At 34.1% G+C, this 15,132-nt stretch overlaps 1 protein-coding gene across 1 annotated transcript; it reads right to left on the reverse strand.

The window, feature by feature from the left end:
- Positions 1-5,496: 5,496 nt before the first annotated feature.
- LOC128234941 (uncharacterized) lies at positions 5,497-12,978 on the reverse strand. Its single transcript, XM_052949591.1, has 2 exons — positions 12,808-12,978; positions 5,497-5,882 (listed from the first exon to the last, which is right to left on the reverse strand). Exons 1-2 carry the CDS (start codon positions 12,866-12,868, stop codon positions 5,497-5,499), a joined length of 447 nt encoding a protein of 148 aa, XP_052805551.1. The 5' UTR covers positions 12,869-12,978.
- Positions 12,979-15,132: the final 2,154 nt, after the last annotated feature.

Consider the following 15,132-nt stretch of genomic DNA (forward strand, 5'->3'; position numbering starts at 1 on the left):
ATTGGCTTAGATGTGCACGGACAGAGAACCCGGATGCAGACAGCGGTCGCAGACAGATTGCACATGGAAAATAGCATGATGTTGGGAAGAGTTAATTGAGTGTAAGAACCAACAACTGGTAGAGCGCCGTGTCAAGTGTCAGTTGGTCGTGGAGTGTTGCTCCAAAACAGGCATTATGTTACTACAGGGTTCAAAATCCCATACGATGGGAAATAAGGAGAAGAGCGAATATAGCTCATTCGCGTCTCATAAAATAAAGAAACCTTGTAACTGAACTATAACAGTGTATGTTTTATTGTTATGTTGCCTGTGACACATTTATTCAATTTAGGGTCACATATCAACCATGTAACGTTTATAACACGCCGAACAACTTTTCATAACAACAGTTACTTCTTCATGAAAACCAGTTTCGAATCAAAACTTCGAGAAAACCTCCCTCCTCACCTCTGGCAAAGATGATCTATGGGGAGACCACCAGAAATACTCGTTGAAGAACGTTTATACAAAATACAAGTTCTCGTGAAAGAGCTCTACAGGAGGCTGTCAGGGCATAGACGAAGACAAGCATATGTCGAAACAAACAATACACCATCAGCTTTATAAATCTTATGGAAAATGTCATCAAATACAAGTTGATTTTGTATCAGTACAGAAAAATGATTCATAAGAACTCCTTGGAAATAAAGTCTGTCGCATTTCCCCTAAATGAAAATGTGAATGGTTGTGTGTTACAGTGTAATAAATTCACCAAGAAAGCACCATAAGTAATTGTTCACAAATGGCGTAGATTGTTATCTTCTGTGTTTGAAACAGTGAAATAAAAAAACACATATAAATCTTTATAAACCACCGGGAAGTATAAAATTAATTATTACATTTATTCACATTGTAATGACAAACTTTGTTAAAGCAGTAGTTTTAACCCCGATTCACATCAAACACATGTAGTTTTAGAAACACATGCCAACTGTTACTTCAAACTGCCTTTATTGTTCAGTAACAGGTTAGCTTGCTAATTGACTACGTCCTCGCACATTTTAGAATCGTTATTGATTTTTCTAAGAATACACTTTACAAGATTCAATATAGGTTGGTTTAAACAAAATATTTGTTCCATCCAAAACTGTCCGTAATTTGCACAAACCATTTTCAAAAATATCTTTATCGAATTGTTTTAATCTGATTTGTTTGAAGCGATTTGAAATGGCAACTAAGTGATGAAAGCTTCAATAAATTCAGCAATAATTCGTATTGTTTTTTCGACTTAATGTATTTACGATCTAATTAGCTTCCAAAAATGTTAATTTGTACATAATTCAATGTACAACGTATTTACCGCATATTATTTTTAAATAATTATGTTCTAAATCCAAATGTTAATTTGTTCATACCATTTTACTTGATGGGTGCTTTGATTGTTGCATATTGGATTCTGTGTTAAATCGCGAACCATCAGTTTGAAACTGTCATGGTCTTAACTCATAGTTTTGAATACCATCTGGCGACAATTTGACAACGTGAAATGCAACCGTAGCACGTCCGAACGCCAGTTGGGGAGGGAATCGGGGCGGTACAACCATGTCGCTATCTGTGGATTCGATGTCTTAGTAAATAACCAAAATTCGCTTCAATGTTATACCCGCTTTTGTTATAAAGTTTGCTTTTCATCTATGAGTGTTTGTCCGAAAAGCGATTACATTAAGTAAACTGCTATATTTACACGCACTGCCTGGCTGACAGTACATCGAAAATTTATGCGATAACAGCAATAATTTTCTTACCGTAAGTCTAGTCGCTCTTTTGCATGTTGGTAAAAGTCGGAGTACATCTGTGGCCTTTTTGATGTCATCGACGAATGACTTGATACTCTCTTACGTTACTATTTTGCCGTTTATTCAGCCGTTAAACATTGATGCCACTACGCCCGAATCGGACTGCCGGGCAAACGCACAATACAAATTAACTTTGGTATTAGAAGTGAATCGCAGTCCCATTTAAACTATAGCCAAAAATAACATTTACTGAATTGTTCGACATCGAGAGTTCATAAAATTGCTGCATATTAAGTAAAATCGCTTTTTGCTTGTTAATATTAAAATGTTACCAGGCCTTTGTTTTGACGGACTGAACAGGTTCAGGCCATGAACAGTTACTTTTTTGCGTGACGACGCCCTGATTTTTATGAGCCCCCGCTATTTGAACATCATCCATAAAGATAGGTGAGTGTGCCTGTCTGTTTGTTTTTCGAGAGATCATATGTGATTTGGTTTTCGCTGATTTGAATGATACGAATCACGTTTCCGCCCACGTATGTATCTTTTTCATTTCGCCATTTAATTATCAGTATGTGTGATTTTGTTTCACGAATCCAAGAATTGAACCTGTTGGAACTTGGAACTCCGGCAAATATTAAAACTGTATCTGACATAGTACCTGACCTGACAACGCTCTGTATAATTTTACTGAGAGAATCAGTCAGCCATAATAATAGGGAACGGAAATAACCACTTTCTGGAAGCTTTAAAAGAAGACCTTAATGGCAGACGCTATCAAAGGCGTGACAGGGTACTGCTCTTACTTCTTTACCCTCAGATAGAGCAATGCAAAGAGAGATGGATATACACATATATAATATCAGAGATGGATATATATATATATATTTATTAGAGATGAATATATATATCTATAAATATAACATTGTATATAAAAATGTATTTATGCTCAAATCTTTCTAGTACCTTACAGGGACTCTACAAGGAAATATTGCACGCTAATCCAACAACTTTAGGATTCGACTTCTTAACAATCGTAAGTATTTGACCCAGTTTCCACTTGTTAGGTACTTTACCAGAACGAAGACATTTATTTAACAATGTCTCAAAGGGGCTGTGAAATTTCGGTTGCTATCTCCCTTAAAACATGGCTGTTTGCAGAGTCCGGTCCTAATGCCTTGCCAGTTTCCAAAACATTTGTTGAGTCAAGAACAACAAGACGGAAAATATCGAAATCTTGCAGGGAAAGGGCACCAATTGCATTAGGAAGATTTATGTAAGGTACAGTAAGATGGGATTGTAAAAGGTTATTCAGAAGATTTGCCATGCCAATGTTAGATTCGTAGACTGTGCCGTCATAGAAAACAGTGGGAATGTGCTTGGATACCGACGTAGGACTAGTTATTTTTAATAGTTTATCAAATATATGCCGAGGAGAAGGTATTAACCGGAATTTTCGAAGCAATTTATTCATAATGTGATTGTTTGGCAGTTAATATGAAACGGTTGACATGATTTCAAATCGTCCTGTAAGTTCGCCAGTGATACTTGTTCGAACATCTGGGTCTTTAATATGCTGTTCGTCTTTGACGGTGTAATTTACGAATTTTATTTCAAAACCACGTGGGTTCCCAAGATAGAATAGTTAATATCTTTGACAATATTTACATTTCACGAAATATCATAAGTTGATTAGTGAACTACTTAGCGTAAATATCGATATTTGTATGAAAACATGTATTTCAATCAAAATATGACACAACCGATCGAAATTCGACATAGTCCTTTTTTTAAAAAATCCACACCTTTCGTTTATATATTGCTCCGACAGTTTTGTCGAATTTCAATATGCAATAAATAAGGCAGTTTTAACGAACAAACTGATCCAGAAATGGTTCCCAAACACCACATTTTAAAACAGTATCTGTTGATGGAACTCAGAATAAGTCGAGAAGAGATTCTGAAGTTTCAGTAAAATTAGTAGCGAAACAAATGACTTGCGACAGATTGAACTGTTGACATACGAACTAAATCTTTTGTCAATAAAACACATTATTCACATCAAGTTTTCAATCTTCTGTAATTACTATCTATTTTATACCAGTATTAACTGTCAGTAACATTGAGCTGGTAATGGATTCAAGTAGATATGAAGTGGAATAAGGAGGTCTGTAAAAAGTACCCAAAAGAAGACGTTTAATTTTTATGTGTAATTCGCGCCAAAGACATTCTTCACCAATTGCTTCAAGATCACGTCGCATATATGTCACATTTAATGAAGACAATGAAACCTTCATGTGGGTCATGGATTTGCCTCTTCTAAAAAGAGTATCAAAGGTAGGAAACAGCAGCTCAGAAGATTCAATGTTAGGCGTGAGCCATTTGTCAAGAAAGTCAAATATATCAACGTTTTGTTAGTAAGCATACAAATGTCTTATATGTCGTAAACACTCTTAACACTGTAATGTACTATATTTTATCTACCATCAACAGCAGTAGAGTAAAGTATGTACTTCTACTTTATCACTATTCATCATTTTTAACTAAAGTCTTAAAGCGAAACACTGTTTTCGCAATAAAGGCAACCTTGATCTTAGGCGAGCTATGTCAGATGGCTGTCTTTGAAAGACTGCATCGTACCTTTTAAGAGTTAGCACGTTGCTCCAGCTTGATTCATTTGTTTATGTATGTTTTCGGTGGTTTACTACCAGAAATAACGTATATAATAAATTTACATTATGCTTCATCGTGTTCAAGTTAATACTGGCCCTGGTTAGACTTATATTTCTTATTTTGTAACTATAGATACAATTTTGGTACAAGTATGAAGACGTAAAAAGTAGTCTAATCCCCTGTTTCTCGTGTACCAGTGAATTCTAGATTCACTGACCATTTCCAAGGCAGTAATTCCATGACTTATCGATGAAGCTCTTTTGATGCTTGTGTGTTCGTAGTGTTTGTTTGGTGCCTTTATTTGATAAAATAGTTTAATTTCTTTTATATCTGAAAAATATCGGTTTTCGTTTTTTTTTCTTTCGTATATATACATCCGTTCTTGACACCGATAAGCGAAACAATGTATAATCGTCATTGATGATCTAATAAAAATGATCGAAAATGCAATTCCAAACTAGATTTTGACATGAATATAACAGTCATCTTGTTTTCAACAACTGTATGTCGATATCGTCCTAAATATTGTACTACACGAAAAATGAATTCCAAATAATTTATTATGATAAACTTTGTTTATACATTCATAGAATTGTATGATGTTTTGACGTTAATAATGATTACAGATAGTTGTATTAACGATTAAAGTCAAATAATACAGATCATAATCGAGTGTCGCCGATGTAAGGCAACACTCGTCAATTATTTAATTGCATTTCATACTAGTTATTGTTAGTTGTATTGACGCATACGCATGCAAACAGACGTTTAGTAAAAACCGTTTACAGTTCCCACTCTTTCGAGTATTCGTGTCGAAATGTTTGTTAAAACTAAACAAAAATGTTTAAAACATATACATCGGAAAACAAATAATCTTATTGTTCAGCCATTTGTTTTTGATAGAACGTACACTGAAAATATTCTTCGATTATTTGACCAAAGCGGCACGAAATTACCATCACAAAGGGCAGAACATGTTCGGATATGTAGCCACGTAAAATTGTTGCTGAGCAACCTTAATATTGATGCATATTCACGTTTAGACTATTCAATATGCCACTAGTTTATTACCTTGTACAGCTATGGTGACTTCGGTGCTCTCAAGATTTTTTCCCTCGATTCTCATTACGCATTTCCATCCAACGCCATTTTCTGATCTTGAAACGTTCTTTATTGTTATCGATACTCTGTTGTGTAAGGGGCATGCGTAATCATATATAGAAGGATTTGGTGCAAGAGAGGGGAAAGGGGGTGCACAATTGTTGTCACTTCTTATGATGATGGTTCCAACAGCTATTGCGGCATCGCTTATCCGTCTAGTCCACACAACATGTTCGACGTTTGTGCTCTGGGTCTCACAGGTCAATACTAGAGGACTGTGGTTCACAACTGTAGGAGAGGTCGGAGACAACGTGACCACCTGAGCTTCAGCACCTGAATTTATAAACAAATAAGATAATATTAGATAAGATTAGGTAGATAAGACAATCTTTATTTCAAGTCGGTTCTGATAAACATAATAAAATAGCTTATAGCTTTATTCTGAAAAAAAAAAACCCATAAATTATCCAGATCAAAACAAAACAAGTGATTTAAAAACGGAATAAAATACATGGCACAAAAATGCAAGTATATGTCAATGTTTTATAATGAACAGATCTTAAAAGATACATAGACATGTTTGTAAAATATAGTAGAAAACGTATAAATATCGCATAAAACAGTAATCTTATATAGAAACTGAATTATACTTGGAATGCATATCCAACATACACTTAATTCAACTTAAACTTAATGTTTAAGTATATAAATAAATATATTATTTATTAATATAATTATTCCCCCAATATCCAAGATGTGAGATTTGAACGTTTTCGTAACCAGCTTGTTGTATTGATTGGTGCAATGATCTGAAATATAGCTAGCAAATACGTTAAAAATGCTTTGTCTAGTGCTAAATATAGGGAATCTGTCGCAAGTCGTCATATATTACACACATTTACTCAGTGATTTCAGGGACATTATAATACACTATTATCTTGAAATTAAATGGTCAAATATTTCAGATAACATAGACTAAACTTTTTCACAATAAATTGTGAATTTGGACCATTATATCACACACCACCGACTCGACTTGATTTTTATAAATTTTAACAAATTATTCCACATCGCAGGCTAGACTTAATATTCCGAAGAATAATACGACTAAACCGACCATACTACGTCACATTTAAAAAAAGTGAATGTGTATTAGAAACAAGACCTAATTTCGGCAGCAAATATAGAGACCAATCGAAAAAAGGATGAATTTGAGTATCAGATGTTGAGTCAGATAGAACTCATACCACATGTGGTCCCTTGGCATATGTGAGACTGTTCTCCCTAAAACGATAAAAAACGACAAATGATGTAATAAACGCCACGAACAATCAATATAATAGAACACTTTTGAAACGAATTTCAAAAACACAAGCATAATCTGATTCAATCTATTCCAAAACTAAATTTCATTCCTATACGGAAAGAAAACCATCGTTGGTGAACATTGAGAGAAAAGAAATGAAAGGAAACAATGCACTTCAGGTAAATTACAATACAATATATAACGAAAGAGTAGTCGGAACCCTGCATATTACAATAACGTTTGTACACTACCAATGCAACATCTTCGAGTGGCATAACCACGCTTCCAACTTTCTTTAATACCCGTGCATCAACAACCCATGCATTCAATAGTCATACGAAAAACGACAAATAACCCACACAGACTAAGAAAACGTCTATTGTGTAAGCAAGCCCATGGCCTACAGGAATTTTCCGCAGTTAAAACACAAAACATAAGGACTAAATTTTTAAAGATTTTTGCTTTCTTAAAATGGTGACGTCACGACTCTTACAGGCCATAATTATGTGGTCAAATGTATATGACGTCATATCTTTTATATATAGAAAGTGACAAACGTTTTGTTTTTTATGAAATCGAGAGAAAATAATACGGTTTTTTTCTCATAGAATTTAGAGGACAAAGATAAGAAGTGGAATTTTTACGTTACACATTTTATATAATATGATCTATTCAACCGGAACCAATGTATAGCATCTGATATTATTTTTTGCATATATAGAGCATCACATATACATAGCTTAAAATCAATACCAACATAAGAAATATGGACTTAAGCTAGCAGTCTAGCAGTATGGCAGTACATCAGTGTGAATATATTACTCTGTGGAAATGTGTACTCCATAAAATTCAAATGGAAACTAGTTCTTTAGTCCGTAAAATATATTAACGTATACAATTTATTTATCTATCTTGTACATGAAAATATTTTTCTGTCCCATAAACAGACTACAAAAGACGGTTAAATATTGTTTTATCAATTTCCTTGATTATAGTGTTTAGCTGTCAATTTGGAATTGAAAAATATACAAAACGGACATCAGTCCTTGCCACGCAGTACTAGATCGTGTATGCACGTGAAGTTTCATTTCAAAATTCAACGCGACCGAGAGCGATGTTTCGAGTTAATTTCTGAAAATTTGTATACAAATAAAACAGCAAATGCCCATATAGTATCAGCATGGATCTGCAGAAATAAGGCTCTAGACTTAGCAAAAACATAGTAAATCAAGCTTGTGGCATTCATTTCACTAACAAATTCAGGGGCGTAGCTAGCCCTCTATTCATGTGGATTCATAATTGTGAAGGTGGGGGGATTCTGGGCATGCCTCCTCGGAAAGTTTGAAAACCATGGTGCAATCAGATGCATTCTGAGATGCTTTATTTAGTTATGGAAAATGAACAGTTTTAGTTCCATGTAGACAAGTACGCATAATGCACCTTTGGCTGATTTTCTATATATTTTTTGTCAGAAGCATGTGGATTCAGCCGTGTACTCGCGTATAGGCAGTAAATATAACTTACAATCCAAAAATGATTATCGACAGAAATATGTAGCGCATTGTAATAAGCATTAGCGGATCCAGGCGGGGGACGCACCTGGTACCCCCCCCCCACCCCCGCCTAAAATCCAAGTTAACTTTTTTATGTCAATATCAAATGTGTTTTTCAGTTTCGGCTATGAGGGAGGGGCAAATGTCAATGTTTATGCCACTAAGTAACCCTCCCTCTTACGTCAATAATTGGTGCCGCCCCTGATACGTACCTTGCATGCCACTACAGAGGTAAATTTTTGGATCTAAGTTTGATGTGGCCAATCGATAATCGATGTATGGAATAACATATTTAATTGATAATATCAAGTAAGTATGACTATGTTATTGACTTAGTTTGATACGGAATATAATCCCTTGATCAACTTGACGAAGGGACATTAATTAACGTTTGGGGGGGGGGGGGGTCAGTACTTAAACGTTGAACAGATAAAAATGGTGCCAATATTCAACTGGGTCAAATTTGAATTGCATGCACTACAAATTTGCTCACACGCTAACATATCGGAATTATAGCCCTTTGTTTTATTTAACAATCAAATGTGAGCCGTGTGCATTCTTCATCTCCAAAAAATATCTGGCCGGATGAAGATGTAACCTAAAAGAAAGGATTAGTGTATGACGTCTAGTGCTGCATGCAATCAACAGGATTCTGTCGGAATATTATTCACAGAGTTATGGCTTATTTGAGTATTGTTTCACCATAAGGTGTATATAGAGATTCTTGTGCGCACTCCCCTTCCACACCTCCTGGCAAAATCTTGATGGAGTGATCTATATCAAGTGCATGCCGGTAACGAAGAATTTGATCGGATTATTTTACACAGAGTTACACACTTTGTTTTGTTACAAAATAGTGTATATACTGCATAAACAGTCAAATTGGTGTCAATTTGTTAATGTAATTTCTAATTATCAATTTCATTTACTGTGAAATAGATTTAGCTTCCTACACATTCGTGCGTTTCCTTAATATACAAACTCTTCCACTGACTTGGTTAATTGTGGTTACTCTCTTATGTGTATCCACGAAATCGTTTATTACCGAATCGCTAAACGCTGAATGTTAAGTACGAGCTTAGGAATACGTACATCTGGCCTTTTTTAAAGTCATTTATATATTTTAGTCCTTCTTATAATTAAACGTTCCATTTCGTTCGACATTTTAAGAGAACAATAAACCAATGAATTCGTTACAGTGCATCAATAGTAGTTCTCGATTAAGTATCAATAAAAAAGCTTATATAAATATGAGCCTTTTTAAGTTAGTTTGTACAATTCTTTTGTTCGGATATGCATACTACAAATCACATGATAAACTCTGTTCTGACTGGCTTGCGATGAACTACACATTGGACAGGTGCTCACAATGACTTAATGGGTTGTTGTGTGATCTAGTTGTAAGACATTTGATTGCATGTTCAATCCCCGACTAACCACTCAAATACTTACCGTCTTTCGGGAAGTTAAACACAGTTCCCGTTATGAACCAGTGCAGCTATAACCAGTGTTACATTATGTATGTGGAATAAACCCCTCAAGCTAGCAACAATAATAATCTCTGTTGGGCAGCCTCCCATGGATAGGCCATAATAACATTCGGAAATGTCTTGCTGTATGCTTTCATGAACGATCCTTTAGAACTGTTCAATACAATTTCAAATGAGAGGCATTTATAAAATGCAACTGATTATTGCTTAAGATTATGATAGAGGTAATTACTTCAAATTTATATATGCTAAAGTCTTCTTTTTTATATTTACCGGAAACGTTACTGTTCAATATTATATTATTTAAGTGAAACATACCGGGAGAGAAACAAAAACGTGTATCAATATGTGATAATGTAACTAAAAAGTCTTTCACGCATTTGACAAAAAGTTCTGCTGCAGTTGACAAGTTAATGTTATATATGTAGTTTTCGAACAAATCGAAGAAAAGTGGCAATGGGTACCTTCGTATTGATGTTTGCGCAAACAAAGCCAATTTAATTAGTTACATCTATATTTTTGTTACAGGCATGGCATATTAAGTACCGATTTTAATCAGCGAAAATAAACTTCAAAGCATTGTCTACGTTACAGATCGATTAGAGAATAAAAGAATCTGCAATTCACATATTTAAACTTGTATACATAGAGACAGTCAAAATAAGGGATAAGTGATTCTGTGATGTATACTTATTTGAAAAACTACAGAAACAAGCTCAGTAGCAAAAGAAAGTTTAAACATAAACCCGGTTTAATGGCACTGGGTAAACGCCAAAGACATAGGACACCAAAATAAACCTTAGTGATGTAAAAAGGTTCGTTATTTATTTTTGTTTTGAGCTATGTCTTTAAGTTTTTTAACAAAATTGTCACTTATATATAGATTTTACGGAATGTACAGCAACATTTATTTTCTACAGCCAAACTTTGATCGCTTCGTTTGCATTACAGAGTGAATGTCCCTCGTATGTAGTCGAGATACGTAATCTGTATCTGTTCTTCTTTCGATATTTCCGAACGTTATATTAACTGTACCCGTTTCCGGAGCTATTTGAAATATACTTTTTGTTAAATTCAAAATTTAAATTTGAATTAATTTGCTTGTTTCATGTCAAGACCAACATTTAATAACTAGCTTCGTATATGCGATTAGCCAATTTTTACTTCAAACAATACCTCCCTCCTAGGTACCTTTCTGATTTGAGAATTAATTTACGATAAAAAACATTTATATCCCAGATAAGTAGATCCAACCAATACTTGGTCAAACTTGAAATCCTTATCTTGCCAAAGGGAAAAGATAAATGAAGAACCCGTCACTACGCACAAAATCGTTCCTGCGAAAACATGATTATATATTGTTTAACTGAGGTGGTAGAATAAAAGTTTCTTCCATGGCCGAGAGTGTAAGATTGGTTAATTCAAACCCTTGCACAGGATGTTCTGTGGAAACTCAGTGATCCTCGTTTCTGCAAATATCTATGCTCGTGCACGGATGAATTAATATACACTCTCGGCAATCGAAGATACTTATACTTCAATACAATACAATTATGTTTTAAAATGCATACCATTATAAAGTCTGTATACACCGTGGTACTTTGTTTAAACATATTGTTATTCTAATAAACATACAAAGAATCCAAAGTCATATACAAACTATAAAAGAATAATATTAGGCTGGAAAACGATAAACAATTTTGAAAGTCTATTCCCAAATAACGTATGAAACACAACATTTGGTGAAGCATATCATACCCTCTTATTTATCGGGTTTTACTTTCCCGTATTTATGTGTCAAAATTTAAAAAAATCCAGTGCAACAATATTATCTCACTTCTGCTTTTGTTTCTCAAATAATTGTTGAAAATATTTAAACCTGTTTTCAAAGAACACCATTTGATGCATATGTAATGTGACCGATAAGACGCAATCATGATAAAAATGTGTCAACAATGGAATTGCCTGGTTTTCGAATTTGACATTTTTCAACTTTGGAAGTATTTAAAAGCTTAAATACTCTGCATCTTTAACATTTTACAATATGATATACCAGGTTTAAACGTAATGTTTTAATATCATTTGTTCACTGATTTATGTCCATAAACCATACTCAAGAGTGTCACAATATTATTGTTTGAACAATACAAAAATGTGAATCTCTCGAATTTGCTAATAACTGTTTCAAATCATGCAATAAAATTGCCAGAAATACTGTATTTAATATATATTTTATTACAATATAATTTAGCTTAAGTATAAAAACCATGTTTTGTGAGTAATGTAATTTTAGAGTAATTTAGAAAACTGGATAATAATGGGAATTTTTAGAGTTAGTCCATTACTTTGTCAAATTGTACAATTAAACCAGAAGTCTGTTTTAATTGTGAAAAGGATTACAGTATAACATACCTAAATTAAAGACACCACGTATTCTGTAAAATGTGATTACTGAGGTAAAAGAATAGAAGGGGTAATAACATTAAATAATAAGGAGCGTTCACGAGACCTACATTCAATCAAAATTTTATCACTGAGTCCTGGTAAAACCTTACGGATGTCAACTCAAAGATTTGCGACATCATTATAAAAACGTTAGTTTAACTTTTGATATGTGTTAATGTAATGTCTATGTATACTCTGTACATGTACATTGTGGTATGTGTGTCGTGTTAATGTTTGATCTGGTGTCAATAAACAGTAACATAGATAGTAGTGAATATTTTAACCGCTTATACATCCTATCGCAAACTCACTTCACATAAAAATCGACCCATTAAATGACGTGTATTTTTAAATCATATGGATATTTACTTGATTGAAAATAATAAACATGTTCTACTTAAAACGCTCCGTTAGCTCAAATTAACATATCTGTTATATACGTATACACAATATCATCAACCCACCTGAGTGTATCCTTTGCACTAAAATTATCACCACAGTCACTCCAAATTGTACATTAACCATGGCTGTTTAGTTTTTATTATTTATGAAACATGTATGATTTTACAAATGTTATGCTAAATCAGGAAGTTTAAAATCAATGCAGCAGGTGTACATATTGAAAAACACGTTCATGAATTAGGCTATCAGCGACAAGTTAAAATGTGGGCCATTCACCGTACAGTAGCATTACAAAGAGGAAGATAAATTGAATCTTGTCGAGCTATAAACAGTATACAGTATAAACAGGCATGACATTTGCACCACATGTTTTATCTATTAAAAAAGCAAACAAAAGCAAACTATTGTAATAACTTTAATATATGTCAAATATTCACCCTATTTCTGAACCAGACTTGCAGTTGGCTATGGTTATGATTCCAACTTTGCAAGCAATTAAGAAATGGTAACTAAATTCGCTGTAACTAGAAAGAGTCACACACTAGTACTAAGCTAATATTGTTCAGGTTCCCGTCTTGAAGGGAAACCTACTTAATGAAAACCTAGTATAAAGTGCTTGGCCTCTTGGACATTAAAACGAGGTAAGTCTAGCTTTTCGTGCGTACATACTTCGAGGACTTCGTTACCTGGAGAATGCTTCTAATTTTGTGTTTAAACAAACTTCGTCTGAAGGGAGGTACAATAAGTCCCTCTGTGAATCAAAAGCAACCGTGTAAGGTTTTAGTTACTCACTTTCGAAGCGGGACGGAAATAACAAATAAGTGCGCAGAAATCTTTTTTTCCTATTTATTTCTTTAAACATTTTGAATGAGCAATTAATCGACAAACACACCGAAGGAAGATCGAAGCAGCGCAAAATGCTTTCTAGATTCCACGTTCTCGCCATAAAAAGAGGGAGAACCCCTATCTTTCATTGCCCGTAGCGCGACATGATGACATTCCCCAAGCTGCTCGCTCGAGACCGTTCTCTAACATTAACCGCTCAATCTAGCATCTTAATTTATTTTGCCTCAATGTTTTAACTCTTACGACTAACAACTGTTATGTACAGTTAGAAGATATAAGACCTCTTCTAAGATAAGAGGAAATTGCAAGGCACACAGGTTGGCCAAACATATAAGTAAAGCTATGAGTTATCGAAATTGACGAACTACTATTCTCATACTGAGCCACTAGATCAACAATCATTCATCCTTCTTGTTGGTACCAAAGTTTCAAGCACTAAGAGAAAGCAGAAACACAACATTTCAGACCGATGGAATTGACGAAGACTGAAATATTGCGACTTGCATGAAGCCATGACGTATGTTGACAAAGAAATATACAATACAGTACTTTCAGATAAGTCATTTCATACATAATACAAACTATAAAAGTTTACCCAAAACTAAGCCTTAAATGTGAATAAACATGTACAGGAGCTACATAAGTCATGTACAAAATCAAAAGATTTCCTTATATCATCTATTAAATAATATTCAATGTAAGAGATATCATTTGCCAATAAGTGGGTTTTATACCATATTTATGAAATAATACCGTTTAGTTTTACTTTATATCTAAAGCTGAACAATTGCTTATGTATTTCTAACTCTCTCTACATTAGCAACTCATACATGTATGTCAATAAAGTTATAATCATACGTTACTTAATTTCAAATATCAAAAACATGAATTAAAACGAATAGACGCATTATACACATACACTATATTATGTTTAATATATCAACTGTTTACATAATTGTAACAAAAAAAAGAAAAAAAGCATCAACTCTGACTTGTACTTTCACTCTTGCAGCTTAACGGCAAAATAAACAATTTTCAGACAAGTTGACCATTTGTTGAGAGGAAAAGTTTAATTTAAAAACTAGCTGTTTAATCCTTTCTAAAAAAACAATCAGAACGAAAATAACGTCAATCAGAACAAAGATAACGTCTCAAAGCACCATACCTTGCCAGAGGCGGTTCCAAAATTTGGCGTAAAATTGGGCGTAACTTAGAGGCGCCATTTTGGTCGTGCGCAGCTACCCACAACTTATAAATTGAATTTTATAAAAAGGCTCTGTGGTCCATTTCCGAGAACATTTTGGTGTATTTTCATGATTTTAATTGTTCTACGACCGTGGCAGAAATTTAGCACGATGACAAGTTTTGGACCAACATACTTAGATTTGGGACTCTTTGGCCAAACTTAAGGCGTTTGAATTTTGGGGCTTTTCATTTGGGTGCAATTTGACAAGGTGGACTTTAAGAATTCCCTTCGAAACTTAAAGGTTAATGTTGGTTATATCAGTTCTAGCACATATTATTTGAGTTGGAGTTATTTG

This window comes from Mya arenaria, chromosome 5, assembly GCF_026914265.1.
Source record: "Mya arenaria isolate MELC-2E11 chromosome 5, ASM2691426v1".
In the NCBI taxonomy this organism is placed as follows: Eukaryota; Metazoa; Mollusca; class Bivalvia; order Myida; family Myidae; genus Mya; species Mya arenaria.